This window comes from Cavia porcellus, unplaced genomic scaffold (assembly GCF_034190915.1).
Source record: "Cavia porcellus strain 051 isolate PalLab524CR breed Dunkin Hartley unplaced genomic scaffold, mCavPor4.1 scaffold_5, whole genome shotgun sequence".
In the NCBI taxonomy this organism is placed as follows: Eukaryota; Metazoa; Chordata; class Mammalia; order Rodentia; family Caviidae; genus Cavia; species Cavia porcellus.
This window is the reverse complement of record NW_026947488.1, coordinates 53,229,890-53,253,541: the sequence shown is the minus strand read 5'-3', so window position 1 is coordinate 53,253,541 and position 23,652 is coordinate 53,229,890. Positions and strand designations below refer to the sequence as shown.

General features: G+C 39.8%; 1 protein-coding gene across 7 annotated transcripts in view; it reads right to left on the bottom strand.

Moving 5' to 3' along the window:
• Positions 1-2,553: 2,553 nt before the first annotated feature.
• The window catches only part of Rbm6 (RNA binding motif protein 6), a 104,166-nt gene continuing 83,067 nt past the window's right edge, over positions 2,554-23,652 (bottom strand). For 6 of the 7 annotated variants that reach the window (XM_063248884.1, XM_063248886.1, XM_063248889.1 and 3 more), the window contains 15 exons: positions 23,475-23,549; positions 19,394-19,454; positions 16,552-16,821; positions 15,799-15,959; positions 15,318-15,415; positions 14,006-14,048; positions 13,783-13,864; positions 13,464-13,549; positions 12,932-13,078; positions 11,582-11,677; positions 9,607-9,867; positions 7,929-8,003; positions 6,534-6,631; positions 3,745-3,874; positions 2,554-2,800 (listed from right to left, as the gene is read on the bottom strand). In XM_063248884.1, coding sequence (XP_063104954.1) covers positions 2,675-2,800; positions 3,745-3,874; positions 6,534-6,631; positions 7,929-8,003; positions 9,607-9,867; positions 11,582-11,677; positions 12,932-13,078; positions 13,464-13,549; positions 13,783-13,864; positions 14,006-14,048; positions 15,318-15,415; positions 15,799-15,959; positions 16,552-16,821; positions 19,394-19,454; positions 23,475-23,549 — 1,809 coding nt within the window. In that variant the 3' untranslated portion in view covers positions 2,554-2,674. The remainder of the gene's footprint in view (positions 2,801-3,744; positions 3,875-6,533; positions 6,632-7,928; positions 8,004-9,606; positions 9,868-11,581; positions 11,678-12,931; positions 13,079-13,463; positions 13,550-13,782; positions 13,865-14,005; positions 14,049-15,317; positions 15,416-15,798; positions 15,960-16,551; positions 16,822-19,393; positions 19,455-23,474; positions 23,550-23,652) is intronic. The other variant, XM_063248885.1, reaches the window with a different exon arrangement.

Below are 23,652 nucleotides of genomic sequence, written 5' to 3'. Positions count from 1 at the left end.
ATTTCAAGCTGGCCTAGCACTCATGTTGAAGCCCAGGCTGACTTCTAACTCAGTGATCCAAGTGCTGGAATTACAGGCATGCGCCATCATGTCCAGTTGCAGATCTCTTTTGTATTATTTATGATGGTATAATTGTAGCTATTAGTTCTTATATCAATAACTAGTTTGTGACTCTTTTTATTGGAGATTTGTTGTTAGTGGTGGTATCATTGTTGCTTTTACTTGGTTTATACTACTTGCCAATTGTGGGATCATTACTGTGGCCAGGTGTGGTGGCTCTTGCCTGTAATCCCAGCATTCTGGAGATTGAGGCAGGAGAACCACTGAGGTTAGCCTGGGCCAGTCCAAATTCCATAGGGTTCAAAAACCAAACAAGCTGGGTGTGGTGGTGCATGCCTGCAATCCCAGAATTTGGGAGGCTGAGGCAGGAGAATCACCAAAGAGATCTCCACAGCAGTGACAGTTTCTACCCCACAACACAAAAACAATGAAAATACAGAAAAGCAAGGCAAAACCCATTGCTCCCCAAAAGTTGATCTCATGGACGAAAAAAGAAAGAAATAAACAATGAGATGCTATTTTTCACTGATGAAATTAGTAAAATGAATTTAGACTCACTGAAGCAGCAGAAGCTACAGGCAAGGAACTCAAAAATCAAATTGTCAAAGCCTTTGAAAGGATAAAAGAAACATTTAAGCAAATGGGTAAAATGTTTAATGAGATCAAATAAAATTTAAACAGATAAAGGATTTTATTAGTATAACGTTCCATGAGTTTAAAGAAACAACAGAGTAATGGAGGTAAGCAAGACAATACAAGACATGCATGACCACTTTGGAAAATAATTAGAAATAATACATATACACCAATTCTTCCATGATGAATGTGTATTTCCTATGTACTGCAAACATATTAAGAAATCACGAAAGAAAAAAATGAGCCTAAATTTTTGTTTTTGAAGACCGAGTTTTGTTATGTAGTTAAACCCCTGGCCACGAACTTATGTAGCCAAGGCTAGCCTTGAACTCATGGTAACCCTCCTGCTCCAGTATCCCAAGTGCTAGGATTATAGCACTGGTATCACACTAGGCTGAGCCTAAAATATTAAATCTGTCTCCCCCCCCCCTTTTTTTTTTTGGTATCAGGTATTTAACTCACGACCTTGCCAGGCAGGCACTTAAGCGGCTGAGCTAAATCCCTGGCCCTTCCTCTCATTTTTTTGAGCCAGGGTCTTACTATGTAGCCTAGGCTAAACTTGAATTCATGATGCACCTGTCTCAGGCTTCCAATTGCTGGGATTAAAGGAGTGTGCCACCATGCCCGGCTCTTAATATGAACATTTCATTTGTGAACTTTCAGATAAGGACATGAACTTTCATAGAGGCAAACAAATGGTTCGTGTCAGCAACCCTAGCATGGTCTCTTGCGCTTTATCAAAAACCTTGGCAATTACAAGATGCTCTTCTAAACTTTCAGTACTCTTCCTAACCCAGTATTTTTCCCCTGTAAAGTCCATAAAGTATAATTCTTAGTACCACAATATATTACTCAAAAGGGTTTTTTTAAAAAAAGCTTTGATGGGGGTTGGGGATTTAGCTCAGCGGCATAAGCACCTGCCTTGCAAGCAGGTAGTCTTGAGTTCGATCCCTGGTACCGATAAAAATGAAAAAGACAAAAAAATAAATAAGTAAAAAAAAAAAAAGTTTGATAGGTTCCTGGACTATATAGTTCTTTAAATTACAAAAATGTCTTTTTTTCTTTGATTTTGGTACCAGCAATCAAACTTAGGACCTCACGTCTGCCAGGCAGGTGCTGTACCACTAAGCTATATTCTCAACCCTTGTTTTTGTTTTTCTAAACTCACATTTGAATCAGGTGTGGTGGTACATGCCCATAATCCTAGCACTTCCAGTGGCTGGGAAAGCATTGCAATTTCTAGTCCAGTCTGGACAACTTAAGACTCTGTCTCAAAACTAAAACAAAACAATACCCCAGAAAACTTACTTTATGAAATGGTGTGATGGTGGAGAATTTGAGAAACAGCTGAACAGGCATATTTCTCCCTGAAGAATTATAGTTCAGGAGGGAAGAACTGGGACAGCAGCTGGACAGGAATGTTAACACTCAGTGGGCCAACCTGTGATCACAGAGTGTAAGACACCAAGAGAACTCAGCAAGTACTCAGAAAAAGAGCTGTTGTACAGTTCTCTCCCCATAACGATAGAGAGGTCAGAAAAGGACTTTGAAAACTCTATAAAAAGTTGTGAATAGAAATGTGTTCTACTTCAGCAGTTACAAAAAAAAAAAAAAAGAAAGAAAGAAAGAAATAAACAATGAGATGCTATTTTTCACTGATGAAATTAGTAAAACGAATTTAGACACACAGCTGTGTTCAAAAATCACTGCTACCCACCTGGTCACGCTGACAGTAACAGTGTTCTAGTACTGGCTGCCATTTTACTTTCACTTCAGGTGTGCCCACACCAAGACTCTCTCTCCCACCATTAGTTCAGCCTCTACCCATCATTAGAAGAAAAATTTAACACAAAATAATCACATTGAGAAAAAGTTTATTTAAAAAAGTTCTAGCAGCAAGAACAGTAACAAAACAAAAGGAGAGACAGACAAACAAAAACAAAGAGGAAGTTGTATCCTAGGGGACTTGTCTCCACTCTTAATCAAGTTCTTTATATCGAGCAAACATGACTCTTCGAACAGCATCTCGGTAAGTCTCATTGGACTGTCTCTTGCTGGTTCTTCCTGGGACCCCAACACCAGGGCCCTTCATCCGACCTTCAGTCTGAAAAAAAAAAGAAAGTGAAGTGAGGCCTAAGTTAATTAACCTCAGGGTCAATCTTTGATCACAAGCATTTTTGAATCATATGGGGAACATTTTAGAATCTTTCATTGTTAAACAGATACTAAAGATAAACAAGGATGGTGATGCTGCTGGGTGTGGTAGTACACGCTTATAATCATAGCACTTGGGAGACAGTGAGACACTGTTTCCAAAAGGAACAAGGATGGCATTGTTATGATTGTAGGATATAGACTTCAATATCAGAGATATGAGAGGCTCTTCAGGAAATAGGTAATCCAGTCTCTTATGGTTGACATTTTTTTGTAATACCATGCCAACACAAAATGGGGAGTACTTCCTGGTTACATTTTTTAGAGGCTCTTCCTTAAGTATGAGAAGCAAAGGCCTTTCTGGGAGTCCAGACTGACTTCACATACCCTAAGATTTATCCAAGACTTCTGCTGATAATCCCTCTTGGAGACACCATTTTTATTGCTGGCTTCCTTTTTTGTCTTTTTTTTTTTTTAAAGCCAAATGATCATTCAGTCTCAACCTGCCTAATTCTCATACTGACCTACTGCATACTCCCTGTAAGAATATAATGAACCCTAGGGGCTAGGGATTTAGCTCAGTGGCATAAGCGACTGCCTTGCAAGCAGGCAGTCCTGAGTTCGATTCCTGGTAGCAATAAAAACAAAAAAGACCAAAAAAAAAAAAAAAAAAAAAGAGTGAACCCCATTCCAAACTTTCCCTCCTATTCCCACTGCCACTCAAACCACCAAGGGCCTAGCATGCCACACTATAACCCAGTGATTAAGACTAATAACTTCCTCATCTCTTATGTCTTATACAACAGTGGAAAAATTCAAGCTGAAAGTCAGAAAGTGAAGAAAGTTAAGTACTCTAGGCTCATGCAGCCCCCATTAAGACAGAAACAATTCTACCTCCTCTGATGAACCCAATCCAGGATGGGCATATCCCAAGCCTGCCCCTTTCTTCCAGCCAGTGGGCTGCTGGACATAGCCTCCTTTGTTGCTAGTGTTGATATCTTCTTTATCAACAGGCTTACGGTCACTGTTAAGAGAAGTACACATACTTATGGCATCACATTTAATGTGGTCTGCTGACGAGCCTAATAAAACTTCATTTTAGGGTTGGGGCTATAGTTTAGAAATAGAGCATTTCCCTAACATGTCCTGAATTTGATCTGTAGCATTGCAAAACCAACCAACCAACCAACCCACCCCAGCCCATCAACTTAGCTACACTCACTTCTGTCCTCTGACTCACTTCTGATTCTTATAAAGTATGTTAAATAATATCTCTGCCTGCCTGCTGTCTACACTAAGCTTGTCCTAGGAATGTAAAGATTACCAAGATTTGGCCCTGCTCATGGAAAAGGATGAGTGAATTATGCTAACAGACATTTATGGAACACTGAAAAGTTCAACTACAAACAAGGCAACAGTTGGGAGTGGTGGCACATGCCTATAGTTCCAACCCTCAAGAGGCTAGGCCAGCCTTGGCTACACAGTGAGTTCAATCCCAGTCTGAACTACAGAAAGAGACCCTGTCTCAATAAATAACAAACAAACAGATAGACAGACAGATAATAGAGGGAACACAAACTTTGAAGGATCATCATAAAAAAAACAAGACTTCAATAGGAAGATACATATACATTAGGTCTTTTTTTTTTTTTGTCTTTTTCTTTTTTATTGGTACCAGGGATCAAACTCCTCCATTGGGTCTTGAGAAATGAATTTGTAGGCTAGAAAAACTGTGGAAGAACTGATACAAGCAAGAAGTGAAAAAACACAATTTGTCCAAGAGAGGTGCAACAGGAATCAATAAAAGTAAGGTTGTTTGAGGTTAGACTGTATAAAGCCTAGAACATTAAGTTAAGTCATGCCTCTGCATTTCATTCTACAGGCAAAGAAATCTTGGAGCCCACGCATCCAACGAGGTAAGTATTCAGAAAAAGGCAAGTTTTAAAGAGCAGAATTATCCTCATACAAAAGGAATGGATTATAGAACAGAAGGAATAAAGAGTTCAGGTAGGAGATGAGCTACAATGGGAGCAAGATTTAATTAAGAGATTTGGCCACTAAATGATTATAGTTGATAAAGGAGGATGAATAGGTTAGACTAGACAGACAGTAGGTACGATGTTATTACTGTTAGATAGGAACACAGGACTGGACTAGGGTGTCACATGTAATGCAGTAAGTATACAGTATTAAGAGTCTGAGAAGTATCTAAGAACACTTGCCCAAGAGGCAATGGAAGGAGTTTTGAGCTCAGAAAACAGAATTATCTTAGGATGGATCCATAAAACTTGTTAGCCTATTAATGGTGGTGCCTATGGCCCTGGATAATTCTGTAGCCCTAGATACTCAAGTCTACAGGATAGAGCAGCAAAAATAAAGGACCGGGCTAGTGATGCACATAGTGGTAAAGGACTCACCTAGCACCCATAAGGCCCTGTATTTAATCCCCAGCATCACTAACTAACTAAGCTCTGAGAGCAGGGTCCAGCAGAACACTTGGACTTGCCCAGAAATAAGAAGAGCAGGAAAGAAGACTAAGAAGGAAGACAGCCTGGAGAATATTATGAATGGGATGAGAATACAGAAAGGTTTTCTTGCACCAGCACCACCTCATCACTGCTGCCTCAGGGCAGAGGTGTTCTTATTTCCTTTTGGCTGACTCTGTTACTGGCCTATTTATACATCACATTACAGAGAAAGATTCAGTGGAATATCATATTTATTAAGTTCTACTCTGGCACTTCTTAAGATAACAACAAAACAGATTAAAATAGAAACACCAGAATTCACTGCACACAATAGGAAGACTTCTCATTCACTTACCATACATTTGATTATTCTTTTTTTTTTTTTTCGGTACCAGGGATTGAACTCATGACCATGCGCTTGCAAGGCAGGCGTTTATGCTGCTGAGCTAAATCCCCAGCCCCACACATTTGATTATTGCATGAGTTGGCCTCCATCTGTTGGATGAGCTTTATTGTCATCCCCTCTAAATGAAATGCCTTCCTTTTCTTCTAGACACTAGATTTGTGTCTATCCTGAGAGACATCATGTATGCCTTCTTTTTTTGTGTAAATACAATCAATAATAATGCTTTTTTTTTTTTTTTGGTCTTTTTCGTTTTTACCGGTACCAGGGATCGAACTCACGACTGCCTGCTTGCAAGGCAGGCACTTATGCCGCTGAGCTAAATCCCCAGCCCCAATAATGCTCATTTTGTCTGAGTTTTCGTGTGCTTAGTACCGTATCTGTACATAATGGCTATCAACAGATTCTATGTAACTCTGGATTTTTGACCTGGGAGCTCTTAACTTGGGAATTTATTGATTAGAAAATAGAGATCATAGCTAAGTGCTCAGCACCTATGTGTAGGAATGAAGGTTCTCAGGAAAAAAAGCCCAATTTTATCAGGCCCATAAGGAAAGTACAGTATTGGGAAGGATTCCTGCCTATAGCCTCCATAGTCCTAGTTTAGGTTGGGGAAGCAGCTAGCCAATCTTCCATGTAAAGACACACATTTCAAGGTCAAAATAAGTGGTCAAAAGGTCATGTTCCCTAAATTCAAACAAAACCCCTTCTTGATAGCCTTACCTCACTGAGAGAATGGCAGTACATCTGGAGAAGAAATTGGTTTTCCCACCATTAGATCTTAATGGTGTGGCTGAAAGAATTCATCTCACCTGTCAGTTTCCCTGGAGTATTTAATCCGTTTCCTTTCTGGAGAGTCAAAAGATTGGAGTTTTTCCTTCCGATCATTTCCTCTTTCTTTAAATCTTCCCTGTTGGTAAGCAGAACAGACCTAAGATTTCTAGCTAAGGCTAGGGAGTGAGAAAGTTTTACCTTATTCCAGATTTGGGGTCTTGCTATGGTGCCCAGATCGACTCAAGCAATTCTTCTGCCCCAGCCTTCCAAGTGCTGAGACCATAGGCACATATTACCGCTTTTGGGTTTGACATTTCTTTTGCTTTTTTTTTTTTTTTTTGTCTTTTTCATTTTTATCGGTACCGGGGATCGGGTTCGGTATCGGTATCGGGGATCGAACTCACAACTGCCTGCTTGCAAGGCAGGTGCTTATGCCGCTGAGCTAAACCCCCAGCCCCTGACATTTCGTTCGTTTGTTTAGTTTTTGAGATAGAGTCTTGCTCTGCAGTTTAGGCCTTGCACTCACTATGTAGCTCAGGCTGGCCTTGAACTTACAGTGATCTTCTTGCCTCAGTCTCCCAACTGCTGGGATTACAAGCATGTATTACCATGACCAGCGACATTTTTTTAAAAGCAAAGGTAGCTGAAATCTCTTGCTTCTTCACACTATTCTAGAGAAAGCAGTAACTTTTCTGGTTGGCATATTTGGAAGAACAGCAGTCTGGCTTTTTTTTTTTTTGTACCACAAATTGAACTCAGGATCACTTATGTGACTGATCTATATTCCTGGCTGACCAGCATGTTTGCCACAGCCTCTTCCTCTACTGAGAAGCAGGTGATCGCCCGTAAGTTTCCACAGGTGGATTTTTTTTTTTTCCTTTTTATCGGTACCGGGGATCGAACTCACGACTGCCTGCTTGCAAGGCAGGCGCTTATGCCGCTGAGCTAAATCCCCAGCCCCCACAGGTGAATTCTTAATCATCACACAAGACCTGCCCCAGCCTGATGAAGTCTGTTATGGGCAGTGAGTTTGATTAATTGTGCAGTCAAGGTAGCAAGTCCTTGTGGCTCTCACATAAGCCACTTTCTCCAACTTAGCCTTTAGAAGTAAAGGATGGTATTTCAGTAGCTCTATCTAATACTCTTTCATTTCTCAACTAATTCAAAAGCTGAACAGGAAAGAGGAAGTGCTATTTATTAATCTACCTGGAGAGCCTCACACCACCTTTAAAAAAAGAACTTTTATTGAGGCATAAGTTATAAACAATAAAGCACATCTCCAATTTTAATGTAGAATTTGATGAATTCTGACAAATATATACATCATATTTTGTCTTTGTTCTCTCTCTTCTTGTAACGAAGAATCAGTACAACTCTACAGTGAACAGCAAAAAGAGCTAGGATCAAGCGAATAACAGATTATCCAAGTTTACCTCTCGTTCTCTCCTCTCCAGGTAGGCTAGCTCCTGCTCAGACTGTTTTATCTTCCGGTGAATTTCCAGGTTTTGCTGAGAATAGAAGGTATATTATGAATACTGGTCTAGAAATACTTCTAGGCCTTTCTGATAGCTGCTATAGGCAGGTGCTTATGCCGCTGAGCTAAATCCCCAGCCCCTTGACTTTCTTAAATGACTATTATACTCTGCAAGCAACAACCCCCAATTAGTTTTGTCTTACTCTCAGAGGAACCCAGCTTCTAATGCAGGTTTGCTGGCTAGATTGGTTACATAAGGGGGATCTTCATTCTGCTTTTCTCTAAAATGTGGAAGCCAACAATCTGATTTATCTCTAAAGTGAAAACAACAGGACTGAATCTGGGCACCCCTGTGAAGTAAACCATATGCACATATACTCTGCCTACCATCTCCATTATCCATCAGGCCCAAATACTACTCATTCTTTTAAAGGTCTGGAGAAATAGGAACAGCAGCACTAGGGTCCTGAAAGAACACATAATGTTCTGAGAGCCACACACTACTCAAGCATTGTTCTACTACATAAGCTTTCCCCACACACAGAAATACAGGGCAGGGAGATATTTAAAATAGCTTATGCATGGCAACCAAGTTCTTTGTACCAGATGATTCTAAGGAAAAGAGAAGGAATACAGACTCCTGTCAAATGTTGTAAAGGCAACCCAGATTGTAGACTTAGTGAGTCTGTGGTTCCTCTTTTCTGACAACTACTTTTTAAAATCTTTTTCCCGACATATTAGCACCACCATTGGAGGGCTGAAACTCAAATGTGTCAAACTGAGGACTCAGAATTCCAGAAGGTCTAGGGATTTGGGAGGTAATCTGTTTCAGGGACTGTTAGGAGGAGCTTCACAGAATCCCAGTTTTCTGAGTTCCCACAGGGGTAGCTGGGAGAAGCAGTGCACTCATCACCAAAAGCACAGCTTCTTAGCTTTTAGCTATGTAAGACTTTGGATTCTCTGTTGAGAGAAAATGTAAATCAAGTCCCCTCATATCTTATCTTGGAACATTACTAGAAAAGAAGTGTGAAAGAAATTACTCTTGAGAACATGAGTCCACTAGGGGCTTTGTTTATAATTTGCTCCTTGGTCAGCAATGTAAATGGGAAGACTGTAGGGAGGACCAATGTATGTCAGTTTAATAACCCCCAAAACAGCTGCTGTATTGTGGCTTATAGCAATATTCACTGCAAGAAAGACAAGAGAATGAGGTTCACCTATAATGAAAACTTCACACTATGACAAGGTGGACAGAACTGCAGGAAACTACCAAGTACTAAAGAAGAGAATGGGGTTATCTGTAGTCCAACCGTTAGGTTAACGGCAGCACTAAGATTAGGAATTTAGCAAGTCAGCTTTTTACCCCACAATCCCTTCTCTTCCTGCACATTCTTGGTATCTGGTGCATAGTCCTGTGGCTTACCTTGGCTCCATACACTGAAGTTTTTTGCTGCTGACCTTGTGTCCACACATAGCCTTAATTCAGAGTAATTCATGAACAACAAATGCCAGAGCAATTCATTATTTAATGACAGGGACTAGGAATGATATAGGGAAGGACAGCAGAAAGTCCTTTATTTCCTGTAACTGATGCTACACGTCAAAATTTAAAAGGTCATGGTCCCATCCCCTAATACCTTATGTAGGTCTGACAGCTGTTGGTGTTTGATTAGAACTTCTTTATTGGGAAATTGTCTTCTGCAGAGCAGACAAGCCAGCTTATTCCAGTCAGTGAGTTTGTCTTCTTCATTCTCCTTCTTAGTCAGCTCCTCCCGCTGTTGAGGCTGTGCTGTGCGGGGGTGTAGGGGAGCAGCCTGCTCTTCTTCTTCTTCTTCTTCATAGTCACTGTCTCCTCCATATTCACCCAGGAGGCCAATCAGTGGGTTTACCACCTTAGGCTGGAAGGAGAAGGCTAGGGATCAATGCTAAACTTTAATTCTCTTATTTATCTATCTATCTATTTATTTATTTATTTTGGCCATTTTGAGACAGGGTTATGCTATGCAGTTCAGATTGGGCTTGAACTCACAGTGATCTTCATGCCTCAGCCTCCCAAGTGCTGATTACAGATGTATGGCACCACACCTGGCCTAAATGCTATTTTTTAATTTTTTTTTTTTGCTTTTAAAAAAATTGTTTATTGGTACAATTTAGATATACATAATGATCGCATTCATCATAGTGACATTATGCCTGTACATGATATATCTTGATTCCTCTTTTGGGTTATTTTGACAAAAGCATCCCCTTTCTTTGTTCTGGGTTCAAAATAGGCCCACTGACCATGCTGCCCAGATGGAAGCAACATGACTAGAGGCTGATTTTATTACTTCTTCCCTGAGATAAACGAGACAGGTTTTCTTTGGAAGTAACTCTAGCAAGAGTGGTGGGGAAAAGGAAGAGAAAAGGGAAGTGACACAGAAAACAGTCACACAGAGACATGCTGAAGTCAGCATAACCATTGGAAAAGGCAAAGATGAACTTCATCAAGGATTTTTAGAAGGTGTACTAAATAATCTTTGTCATAGCAATTAGTTATACAGACTCAGCTCCTGGGTAGAGTAAAGGCATGGTTATGATAGTCTGCAATGAGCTGAATTAATAATTGAATTAATAATGTGATGTAGGCAAAGACTGCCTTATGGGAACCACTTAATAATGGTTTATGATCAGTCAAAATTACAAAAAGAAGCCAGGCATGGTGGCGCACTCCTGTAATCCCAGCACTCAGCACTCAGAAGGTTGAGGCAGGAGGATCATTGCAAGTTCGAGACCAACCTGGGCTACAAAGTGAGCCCAAGGCCAGCCTGAACTGCACAACAAGACCCTGTTCTCAAAAAAACCAAAAAAACAAACAAACAAACAAACAAAAAAACCAAACCCACAAAGAAACAAACAAAAAAAGACAAAGAAAAAAGTGTAGCCACTGTTGCCACATATTTGTATTCAATAAAAATCATTAGTAATTAGACTGAGAATATCATTTTAAAGCATCTAAAAATGCTTGCCAAAGGTCTGGGGTTTAACTCAGTGGCACAAGTGCCTGCCTGGCAAGCACAAGGTCATGAATTCAACCCCTGGTACCTAAAAAAAATAGATAAATTTACATTAAATTTAAAAAATGCTTGCCAATATTAGGACCATTCAATCTGGCTAGGCAGGCCAAACTATGAACATGATCACACATGGACTCCCCATCAAAGAGATTCTTGTGTACCATCAAAAGGGAAGAAACACTGAGGCTAGGAAAATGAGTTTCCATCGAGGATGTAGCTCAGCAGCATAAGTGCCTGCCTGGAAAATGAGTTTACTTGGTGATTTAGAAAAGACACAAAGAATGAGACATAACAAAGGCCAGACATCTGGTCAGGTGACAAGAGCAGAAGGTAGAAAGAAAGAAAACAGGCAACTGCCTTTGATCCTCCAGTAACATCCCCATCGGCAAACAGGAATTTTTACCTCACACTTACTCTCAAGAGAAGTACTTACTTCTAGGAAAAAAGAGAGCAAAAGGACAACAACAGAGTGAGGTACCAGCTTTTGAGCTTTCCCTCCCACCCAGAACCAGCCCCAGGCCCAGCCCCAGCCCAGGACACCACACACTGGCCTTACAGGAGGAGGACTCTCTTCCTTCTTCACAGTGGGAGGCAGGGGCTTCTTAAAAACATCCTCTGGGGGGGTCTTCCCCTCACTGGCATCTTCCTGAAACTGACCAAAAACCAAGTTAATTCTTTTATTTATTTTTTTGGTTTCTTGACAGAGGGTCTCACTATGATGTAGTTCAAGTTGGTCTTGAACTCACAATATAGCATAGGATGGCCTCGAACTCACAGTGATACTCCTACCTCCAGACCCATGACTGCTGGAATTATACGCACGTGCCACACCAAGGTAATTCTTAAATGATACACAATCAAAAACTGGGTTAACAGTTAGCTCCGTTGAAATTAGGCTGATTGTCGAAACCTCCAAAGATCTATAATGTTGCTACAGTGATTATAAAACATTAAATGCTTAAAAAATATAACATTTAGGGTTGGAGATAGAGATCAGTGGTAGAATTCTTGCCTAGCATGTATTAAGTCCTGGGTTCAAACCCTGGTTCCAACCATAAACAAAAAACATTGCTATCTGTTAGGCACAAGATGAAGGGTTTATATATAGTCTTTACCATCACTATCATATATGCATTATGCATTAATTTCCTCATTTCACCATTGTTTGGAAATATAATTGGAAAGATTAAGGGAGTAAAAAAAGATTAAGGGGCAGAAGAATAATTCAGACATCAAGACAGTATGGCCCTAATATCTAAATTGTTACATACACAAATACACATGTACCCTTTCTTTTCTTTTTTCTGCGTCTTTAGACAATCTAGTGGTATCAGAAGGAAGAAAAAAGTTATGAACTGAACCACAAAGAAATTCATCCATTTTCACTAATGTATAACTGATATGTAGATAAGTCAGTGTAATTCTTCAGAAAATAATTAAATAATTATCAGATGTGAAATGCTTATCATTTTTGATTCTAAAAGGATGCCCACAGGCCGGGGATTTAGCTCAGTGACATAAGCACCTTGCCTTGCAAGCACACGGTCGTGAGTTCAATCCTCAGTGTCAAAAAAATTAAAAAACAAATAAGTAAGATCTTAAAATACTATATAACAGTACAACATTGAAAAGGAGAGATAGGGGTTAGGGATTTAGCTCAGTGGCATAAGCGCCTGCCTTACAAGCAGGTAGTCGTGGGTTCGATCCCCAGTACCGATAAAAAGGAAAAAGACAAAAAAAAAAAAAAAAAAAAAAAAGAAAAGAAAAGGAGAGATAATTAAAAGAGGATGAAAATAAAGGTATAGTTTTAATATCAATTTTTGTCACATGAACATTGAAAATAAAGATTATATAAACACTAATATGCTAAAATAGAAAATAACAGCAGACTCTCAAGTCCTCTTACCTTTGTCACTGTTCTGTCTTTTTTCTCCTTACTATCTCTCTTAGGTATTTCTTTTTTGCTACTTGACTTTCCTTGACTGGTGGGTTTCTTTTCCTTGATCTCTTCTTCCTCAGGTGAGCCAGGGTCCTGGGGTACATAGACTTCTTGCTGCGATACAGATGGAAAGAGGTAAATCTACAGAATGTTTTGCTTTTCTGCAATTCCACCTCTAAGGAATAGTTCTTTTCTACATAAAAGAACAGCCCTCTTATCAGACTCACAAGCCTGAAAATGTATGTTAATCTAAAACCCCACTCCAGTGCCCAGGACACATCCAAACCACCTGGTGTTCATTGTTCTAAGAGCATCACTGTTCTTACCTGTAATGCCACAAGGCATTGATTTTCCATATAGGCAACAGTTTAGATTCCACTTTTTCCACTTTTCATGCCATGAACATCCAGAGAATCCAAGGAATAACATTCTCAAGGTAACAAATTATGGGTGCTTTTCTCAAAAGAATCACTGACAAGATATAAAGTCCAAAACTCACCTGGGTGTTGGGGTCATAATAAGTTCCTGCTAAGGGGTCATAATAGTAGCCAGTAGCAGAATCATATATGTAGCAGTCAGAGGATGCTAAAGGGATAAAATGAGAGTTAATGTTAGTGCCTGCCCAATGAAGCCCTTACTGGGACATCACCAAGAACTACCCACAAATTAGGGTAGCAAATTAACACTATAGGTGCTTCTCTCTCAGGGTGAACACTGCAGTCATTGGCCTTTTTTGCTAACTTTATGAACTCGAGAAATGAGTAGCATTCAGGTTAAAAAAAAAAAAAAAAACCCCACATAAAACAAAGGTTACTTACACTGCTGTCCTTGTCGATGTGTATCAGAAGACCAGTCTGAACTTCTGCCACCTCCCCTCCTATCTCGGAAATATTTTTTACCCTATCATAGAAAGGCAAGTTAAAATTATGGAACTATTCAAGAGCCACTAACCTTAACAGACATCCACTGCAGAAGAGTCAGAATTATCCTTTCAGTCACCTGAGGATTTTAAGAGAGCATTCCCTACCTCTTAAAGCCTACCTGGTAGTAATGCATATGATCAGAATGGTCTCCAGAATCATTTCTGCAACAAACAACACAGTATGTCAAAAGCCTGCTACCAAAAATTACTTGAAGAATCTAATCTTAGAGATTTACCAAGAAACTCTCTTTTCCTCATTTTGCAGGGATAGGAACCAATCCAAACAGCAACAGGATGAGTGACTCAGATACTCCTAAGGCCGGGAGCAGTAGGACTCCTGGAAAGCCAGCTTATGGAGCAAAACAGTGACTGAGTGGAGGGTGCCAGAATAAGATCTGCCTCTTTTTTTTTTTTTTTTTTTTTTTTTTTGTCTTTTTCCTTTTTATCAGTACCAGGGATTAAACTCACAACTGCCTGCTTGCAAGGCAGGCGCTTATGCCGCTGAGCTAAATCCCCAGCCCCAATCTGCCTCTTTTCTAAAAGCTTCTGTTTTGATGTGGCTATCTCCAAGTTAAACTTGTTGAGTCAAGGTGAGTGAAAGAGTAAAAGAGAAATTAGATTTCCCAGTGCTATGAAGGAAATGATCTAGGTAGGGGAGCAGAAAGTCAGAAAAGCATTTACTTAGGAATCCAAAAGGCCTAGATGTTTATTTTTCTGTACTTCTAAGACAGTATTACCTGGGACCTAAAGATAGAAACCCACTCAAATGAGAAAAGCCTGATGCACATGTTACACACCTGTCATCTTAGCACTTTGGGACTCTGAGGAAGGACAACTGCAAAGTCAAGGCCAGGGTAAACAACTTAGTAAGTGCCTATCCCAAAACAACAAGGGCTGAATCAGGTGTGGTGGCACATGCCTGTAATCTCAGCACTCCGTAACCCCAGCACTGGGAGGCTAAGGTAGAAAGATTACATAAGCAAGTTCAAGGCCAGCCTGCAGCACACAGTGAAGCCCTATCTCACTCACACCCACACCCCACCTCCTCTCCCACACACAGCAGGGGCTGAGGATGTAGTTCAGTGGTAAAGTGCTTGTATAGTATGTGCCCTGGGTTCAATACCTAGTACTTCAGGGGGTGGAGGAGGGGCTGAAGTATTTGGAGCAAAACAGTGACTGAGTGGAGGGTGCCAGAATAAGATCTGCCTCTTTTCTAAAAGCCTCTGTCTTGATGTGGCTATTGGGAACATTTGGGAACAAAAACAATTACAGAATAAGAACAAGGCAGGCTTTAGAAAAGAAAACGTACTTAACACATTCAAACTGGTCCATGCCAGGAAGGCACCATTCCTTATTATCTGACTCTAAAGTCAAGAAGAGGAGCTTCTTTACAAAACCTCAAGTGGGGGCAATGCATATCCTCTTCCTTACCTCCGTTTTCCAGTGGCTAGGTTTACAGCTACCATTTTCCCATCAATGCTAAATGGTGGATCAAGGTTCTGCAAAATCTTCACTACACGAAGCGCTTCCTAGGGAACCAAAGACATACTTGAACCACAAGAAAGAAAGGTCAGATCCTTAAGAGAATTAAACATGGATTTTTTCTTCTTGGAAATCTACTAGACATCAACTGAGCACACTGGCAATGACAGGTAACTCTTAATGAAGAACTAAAATAGTTTATATACATTTTAGAAACTCAAACATCTAGGGACATCCCTAGTCCAGTGATGGATTACCTTTTAGAGACATGTGCCCCCAAACTATAACCCAAAATTCACTTATTTATCACAAAATGTCAACACTACAATTAAAATTGTATACTGAGGTATTAGTTTAGAAAAAGTGCTATGGCACACATGTCAGAGGTTTACTACCATTGCCCAGACCATTACATGGAGGAGAAACTCACCGCATGGGAGTCAAGGTCTATAAAGCCATAGGTGTGGCCCATGGGACCAGTTCTGTTCTTGATGATACGAACATTGGCAGTAGTAAGGCGGACATAGGGCTCCAGCACTTCCACTATCACCTCAGGTGGAGTGGAACGATAAATGCGTTTTAGCATGATTGCTGAATAAGCCAAGTACAAAATGGGAGAGAAACAAGGAAAGAGAGAGAAAGATGAAAATCTGAAATCCAAGAGCTAGATGGTTCCTCCCCTGACCTCAGTCTGGGGATTTAATACTGAGCCGTCATACGAAACTACATTCTCAGCTCTTTTTTGTTTTTTATTTTGAGACTGGTATCATTAAACTGCCCATGCTGGCTTGAACTTGTGATTGTTTGCCTCACCCTCCCAGAGTGTTGGGATTACTGGTGTGCACTGCCATGCCTTATGCTGATGGTCACTATTGACTGTGGGTACTATTCTGCTCAGGCAAGGCTAGTTCTATGAAGAAATGTTAGACAAGTACTTCCTACTTTTTCTTCACCAATATTGAGAAATCTAAAAATCGTGTCTTTCTGTATTTGTACAACAGTTTGCTACCTGAAAAACAGACTTCTTCAACTAGTATAGTAAGACCAACAGAAAGTAATGGTTCTGTAAGCATGTTGGGCATAGACTTTCTGGGGAAACAGCTGGTTCCTAGCCAAAATCTGGGCCATCTATGCTGTAGAAGTGGTGGTCACAGCTTGGCCCATGCTCTGACAAACCACTTACTTTTGCTTTCTCCATCCTGGCGTGTCTCTCCAGACCATGACTCCTTCTCTCGGTCTCTTCGGAAAGCAAGCCCTTCCCTTCGAGAATGAGGCAGGTATCTTTCTGCTTCTCTTTTTTGATGTCCCAAGCGTGATTCTTGTCCTTCTTCTTGTTTCCTAGATTCAGATTCTTTATCAGCTGGTCTTGGGGACTGGTTAGGTTGTTTTTCCAAAGATGCTGGTATGGATGTTTTCTGAGGCTGAGGGTAGGTTATTAATTCTTGTTTGGCCTCTGTTAGTAGGGGAACAGAAACAGAGAATTTCTAGAAGGCTTTACCAAAAAATATTACAACTTGATTCCTCCTTACCTACAAAAGTCAGGCATGGTGGCACACTCCTATAATCCCAGCACTTTGGAGGCTAAGGTAGGAGGATCGTTGCAAGGCTGCAAGTTCAAAATCAGCCTGAGCTACAAAGTGAGTTCAAGGCCAGCATGTCTCAAAAAAAAAAAAAAAAAAAGGAAAACCTACAAAAACATCCTCTCAAAGTGTCTGGGAAAAAGCTAACCAGATATGAAATAGTTCACGGAAGAAATCATCTAAGCATTTAAAAAATTTAACCCTCACTTAAAAAATGCTTAACTACAGCAAATCCATCATGACACCAGGGATCTGACTATAATAACCAAGGAGAACAGATTTATGGACAACATTACCAAAGATATAGTCCTTGATAAAGACTTGGTAGAAATATACACTCTCAACGTATGTTTAGGAGCCTTTCTTTCTTTTTCCACTAAAACAACTGTGTAAAATTCTGTGAGCCCACAGGCCCTTTTTCTCCAGGGAGGCATAGAATAAACCTATCTGCATGTAACTCATTCACTGGCAAGTAATTACGATGAGCAAATGTCCTTCAAAATATAAATGATTTATTTAAAATTTCCTTCTAAGGCTGGGCGTTGTGGTGTTATGGATTGTACTCCAAGAACTCAAGGTTGAAGTAAGGCAGGAGGAGCACCATGAGTTCGAGGCCAGCCTGAACTGCACAGTGAAACTCTGTTTCAAGCCCCCTCCACCCCAATTTCCTTCAATGGAAGGACAATTTAACTACTCAAAAACACATTTTTGTTATTATCTCATTTTTCATAGGGCCTACTACAAGCCATTTGGTTTAAAAAGAGACAATCGGTGCTTGCTTGAGCACCACATATACTAAAGAGATATTCAATGGGAGCAATACAGAGATTATTTAATAGCAATGAGTAACTGCTATTGACAGGTGACTAGTAAATACCTGCTTTACATATTTCCAGGTGAAAGTTATCTCAGGCTCCTTTAGTGCTAAGATGCCCACATTTTCATAAAACACATTAATTTGTTGAAAGAGCTTAAGAAGTCCTTCTTGAGGGAAAAACCACAACTTTAATCTGAAGTGACCTAAGAAGCTCAAAATTTCATATGATGGTTTAGTCTTCAAAGCATATAAAAACTTCTCCAAATGATCCTCACAACATCTGCCTTATGTTCTCGTGCTCCCTCTCTCTTTCAGAGGCAGGGTTTCATTATGTAGTTCAGGCTGGCCTCAAACTTACAATCCTCCTACCTCAGCATCCTAGAATTACACGCATGTGGCATCATGCCTGGCTGCTCTTCGTTACTGAGTAGAGTTTCTATTATGGGCCAAAAGCCTAGCTAAGAAACTCTCTGTAGGCACAGTAAACTCTAACCACAGAAAGGTCCCTCAGCATTGCATGGTATTTTAGCATTATGCCCTGGCTTCCTGAGGGATAATATAAAACGCAGGCCTACATACAACAGATACAGACACAGGACTATTGCAATAGATGCCTCCAATAAATTCTTCAGAGATATCTGTTGACAGGTTTTCTGAAAAAATTTAAGTGCTTATACATTGTATATATGTATTAAATTATCATACTGTACTTCATGAATGTGTGTAACATGAGTCAATAAAATTAATTAAAACTTTAAGTGTTTAAGAAGTTGGTAGGTTTATTCCTTATAATAATAACATAGTTCCTCCAATCTGGATTGTTTTCTTATTTTATATTTTCACTTATTTGTAGTATTTCTGTTGAAGATCCTGAAATGCTTACAAAAAAAAAAAAACAAAACAAAATAGCAAGGACTTTCAATAACTTCCAATAGGGTCAGGCATTTAACTCAGCGGCACAAGTGCCTACCTGGCAAGTAAGTATGAGGTCATGAGTTCAATTCCTGGACCAAAAAACAAAACAAAACTTCAAAGAAGAAAATTTAAAAAACGGTTTTTAACCTAATATCCTTAAATGTATCCTTTTTCTTTTCTCCTCTTTTTTATTGTCTTCTCCTCCTATTCTCTTTTTCCCTTTTTATTGGTCTAAGATAGGGTTTCACTATGCAGTTCACACTGGCCTTGAACTCACTTCGTAGCCCAGGCTGTAAGGGCTATGCCTGACTTCTTTTAAATCAAGGCCTCATCCTGAGTCCCAGATTGGCTCTGAACTCACTGTATAGCCCAGGCTGAGACAGGAGGATCACTGTGAATTCGAGGTCAGCTTGAATTACATAGTGAAATCCTGTCTCAAAAAAAGACAAAAAAGCCGGGATATAGCTCAGTGGCACAGTGTCTTTCTGGCAAATGTGAGGTCCTGAGTTCAAATCCTGCTACCAATGAAAATAAACAAACCACCTCCCCCCCCCGCAAAAAAAAAAACCAGACCAAACAAAACAAAACAAAGAAGTGCACTTTTAAAAGCTTTATAGATCAATTTGTACTTAGGGGTATCAATTTGTGAAAGCCAAGGAAATACAAAATTTGCTTTATTCAGTGTACAAGATAAAACCACAACTTCTGCTCACCTTCCTTTGGACACTTGCAGAATGAACATGAAGATCGATGCCCACCAGTGCTGGTCTTACACTGTAATGTAAAAGCAAAGAATTCAGTTTGACCAAAAACATGTTTAAGAACCTTAAAAATATCCAATACAATAACATTTGCCAAAAATGAGATCTCCTCAAAGTCTAAAGAGCCCGATTATTTTAGTGCTGGCAGATAGGATTTGATGAGATCTGCCTTTTCTTACATTATTTGGACTTTGTTTTGTTTTGTTTTTGTCTTTTTCCTTTTTATCGGTACCAGGGATCGAACTCACGACTGCCTGCTTGCAAGGCAGGTGCTTATGCCACTGAGCTAAATCCCCAGCCATTATTTGGACTTTGAAGCAGCTTGCAATGTGTTTTGCTTTGGACAAAGATTCCTATAGGGAAAGAACTAAGGAAAAAAAGGTGGGAAGATGAACTAAGGAAACTGGACTGTTTAATGGCTTAAAAGATACTATTGCGCTGGGCTGGGGATTTAGCTCAGCGGCATAAGCTCCTGCCTTGCAGGCGGTCGTGAGTTTGATCCCTGGTACTGATAAAAAACGAAAAAGATCAAAAAAAAAAAAAAAAAGATACTATTGCCCTAAAGCCACTGCCATTTAGTCTGCATTCAAAACTTGGTCTTGGTTCTTTTTTTTTTTTTTTTGGTTCTGGGGTTCAAATTCACAACCTGGCACTTACCAGGTAAGCAACTGAGCTGCTGAGCTAAATTCCTGCCCCCTCCTCCTATTTCCACTTTTTTTTTTTAATCGGTACCAGGGATCAAATTCATGACCGCCTGCTTACAAGGCAGGTGCTTATGCCGCTGAGCTAAATCCCCAGCCCCTACTCCCACTTTTTTTTGAGACAGGGTCTCACTACATAATTCAGCTGGCTTTGAACTCACTTTGTTGCCCATGCTGGCCTTGAACTCATTAGTGATTCACTGCCTCAGGCTCCCACGTGTGTACCACCACACCTAATTCAAAACTAGGTTTTGGACTGGTTACAAAACTCCCACTTACATTTGGCTAGAATTTAGAAGAAATCAATTACCAACTCCTTTCTCAAACACTGACAATGAGAAGAAAAGAGAACAAATGTGGTATATCTGGCAGCTATGTGAAGGACATTAAAGGGAATAAAACAGTTACTAGCCTACAACAAGGAAAAAGACACTTGCAATGTGAATATAGTTCCTGCCTGAATTTGTGAAATAATCTCTCTTTTTTTTTTTGTCGGTACCAAGGATCAAACTCACCTAAATTCCCAACCCCTATGTGAACATAATCTGAATCACAGTTATTTCATCACTATCTTCCCCATAAGCAGATCGTACACAAGCCCCAGCCTATTCTCCAGTGACTATAGTACCTCTGGTAGGGTGAGTACAATTGCTTTCTCCACTGTCAGTCATGGCCATATGTCTTCCTTTAGCCAGTAGAGTGAGAGTGAACATGACCACCCCAGGTCTGGCAGAAGCTTAAGACCCATAGCTTGTGTGAATGAACCTTTTGGTCTTTCCTAAGCCAGAACACAAACCCACACTGGGACCATTCCTTTGGCCTGAGTCCTATGATAAGAAGCTATCTGGCATGATCCATAGACCTCGATGTGTAATATGAGCAGAGATTTGTTTACTGTTTAAAACCACTAGAATCTAAAGGATCTTTGTCACTTCAGCTGATTACTATGAAGTTGGTAAATAGCACAGTCAGGATTCCAGCCCTTCTTCCCCCACAATATATGTGGTGGCCTTCGTATTGAGCTACACCTCTATCCTTTTTGTTTTGTTTTGTCTTTTTCCTTTTTATCGGTACCGGGTATCAAACTCATGACTGCCTGCTGGCAAAGCAGGCGCTAATGCCGCTGAGCTAAATCCCCAGCCCCTATCCTTTTTGTTTTAAGACAAGATCTCGCTAAGTTGGAAAGGCAGGGCTCAAATGTGCAATCCTCCTGTCTCAGCCTCTAAGAGTGCTGGAATTATAGGTGTGCACCATTATGCCTAGTGGGTAGATACAATTTAAATACTCTTAATACTCATCTACTGAGGTGCATAATTCAATTTTTTTCTCTTTTTCTTTCTTTCTTCCTTCTTTCTGATAGGGTCTAGCTGTGTAGTTCAGGCTGGCCTTGAACTCATTATGTAACCCAGGTTGGCCTCAAACTTGCAGTGATCCTCCTATATCAGCCTCTTGAGTGCTGGGATTATAGGCATACATATGCCCTACCACACAAGTCAATTTTTTTTAGTAAATGTATAGTGTAGTTACCACCACACTCTAATTTCAGAACATTTTTGTTATCCCAAAAGATACATAGTAGAGTTATTTCTTAATCATATTCCATAATATGGAATAGTGCAACACATATGGTCATTTGTCTGCTCCAGTATTTTCAAGGTTCATCCAAATTGATCATCCAAATTGATCAGATAGAATGTATCAGTATTGCATTCATTTTTACTTTCTTTTTCTTTTGGTAGCAGGAATCGAACTCATGACCTTGTGTTTGCCAGGTAGACACTGTGCTGCTGAATTATATCCCTGGCCCTTGTGTTTCTTTTTATTGCTCAATAACATTCCATTTATGAACCTAGTATATACCAATTTTGTTTGCCCAAATTCATAAATTTATGACTTTGTACTGTTTTTACTTTTTGGCTAATATGAATACTGCTTATAAACATTTAAGGGGTAAAGGAATGTGGCTGAGTAGTAGAGTGCTTGCCTAGTATATGTGAGGGTCTGGGTTTGAGTCCAAAAAAAGTTCTGAAGTAGACAGCACTATATTGTTAAGATACTTGATACCACTGATTTGTTTTTGAGATGGAGTCCTGCTATGTTACTCAGAGTGGCCTCAAACTCCTGGGCTCAAATGATCCTCCTGCCTCCAACTCATGAGTAGGAGTTATACGTTTGTTTGTTTGTTTGTTTTTTAACTTTTTATTGGTACCAGGGATCGAACTCACGACTGCCTGCTTGCAAGGCAGGTGCTTATGCCGCTGAGCTAAATCCCCAGCCCCGAGTTATATGTTTTTAAGTGGTTAAAATGGTAAATTTTATATTCTGTGTATTTTACTACAGTATCTAAATAAAAGTTAAATGCTTTTAAGGTATCAATGAAATATGAGTGCTTCGGAGAATAACAATCATCGTTATCTATTTGTATTTCATTGAGACTAACAAAAACATCAAGCTGAAGTTTCTACTGAATTATCAAGTTCTGTAATACTTTGAATGAATTATGGTTCAGAAATCATGAATGTCTATAACTATTTTTAAGTCAACCTATAGCAATAAAAACTAGTTATACTGTCATACTCATTGCAAACAAAGTGGTCCCCTAATAAAAGTATAGCCTACGTCAGGCATGGTGCCACACACCTGTATTCCCAGTATACTGAAAGGCTGAGGCAGAAAAATCACAGGTTTGAGCCCAGCTTGAGCAGCTTAGTGAGCACTTATCTCAAAATAAAAAATAAAATGAGGGCCAGAATGTAACTCAGGGTGAATGTAACTCAGGGTTGAATCCAGGCTCTGGATTCAACATCTGCAGTATTGGTGGCACAAAAAAACCAAAACAAAACAAAACCCCTAAAATATTTAAATATGATACTCTAAAAGAGAATACAGAATTAACAGAGGTAAATGCCATGGTGCTCCAAGTTCTTTACCCTCATAAATTCTAGAATACCCAAAATGTGTATAACTCCTAAACAACCAGGCTCTCCAAATCTACCTTTTCAATAATTTCCTTGTGACCACCTCCAGAAAGGATGATTAAGGTTGTAAGAGCAATTGTTACTCTTTTCAAAAATCAACAGAAGCACTGGCATATACCCTTGGGAAAGTATATAGAATGCCAGTGCAGATACATGCCCAAAACAATGCAATGTCTGAGAAACAGGAAATATGGATGATTTTGCTCTAACCTTCAGTTTAATTGATTGAATTGAACTGAGGGAGCAGAGCTTTGTCTCTGGCAGTGCAATGCTACATGGGCAACATTCTTGAACACATCCAAGTCCTGTAATGAAGGATGCTTACTCCTTAAGAAAGGAAGTCTTGGTACTTACTCTTTTGCAGTACCAAAAATCCAGGTTTGGTACATACTCGAGAGTGACTTCTTTGTCATGGATCATTACAGTTCCCTGAAAGAAAAAGATTGAAGCCATTAACATCAACCTTAAGAGAATTAGAGACAGATAGGAAGGCACAGAGAGCCTTTCCAGTTCCCAAGCTGAAACATTTTGT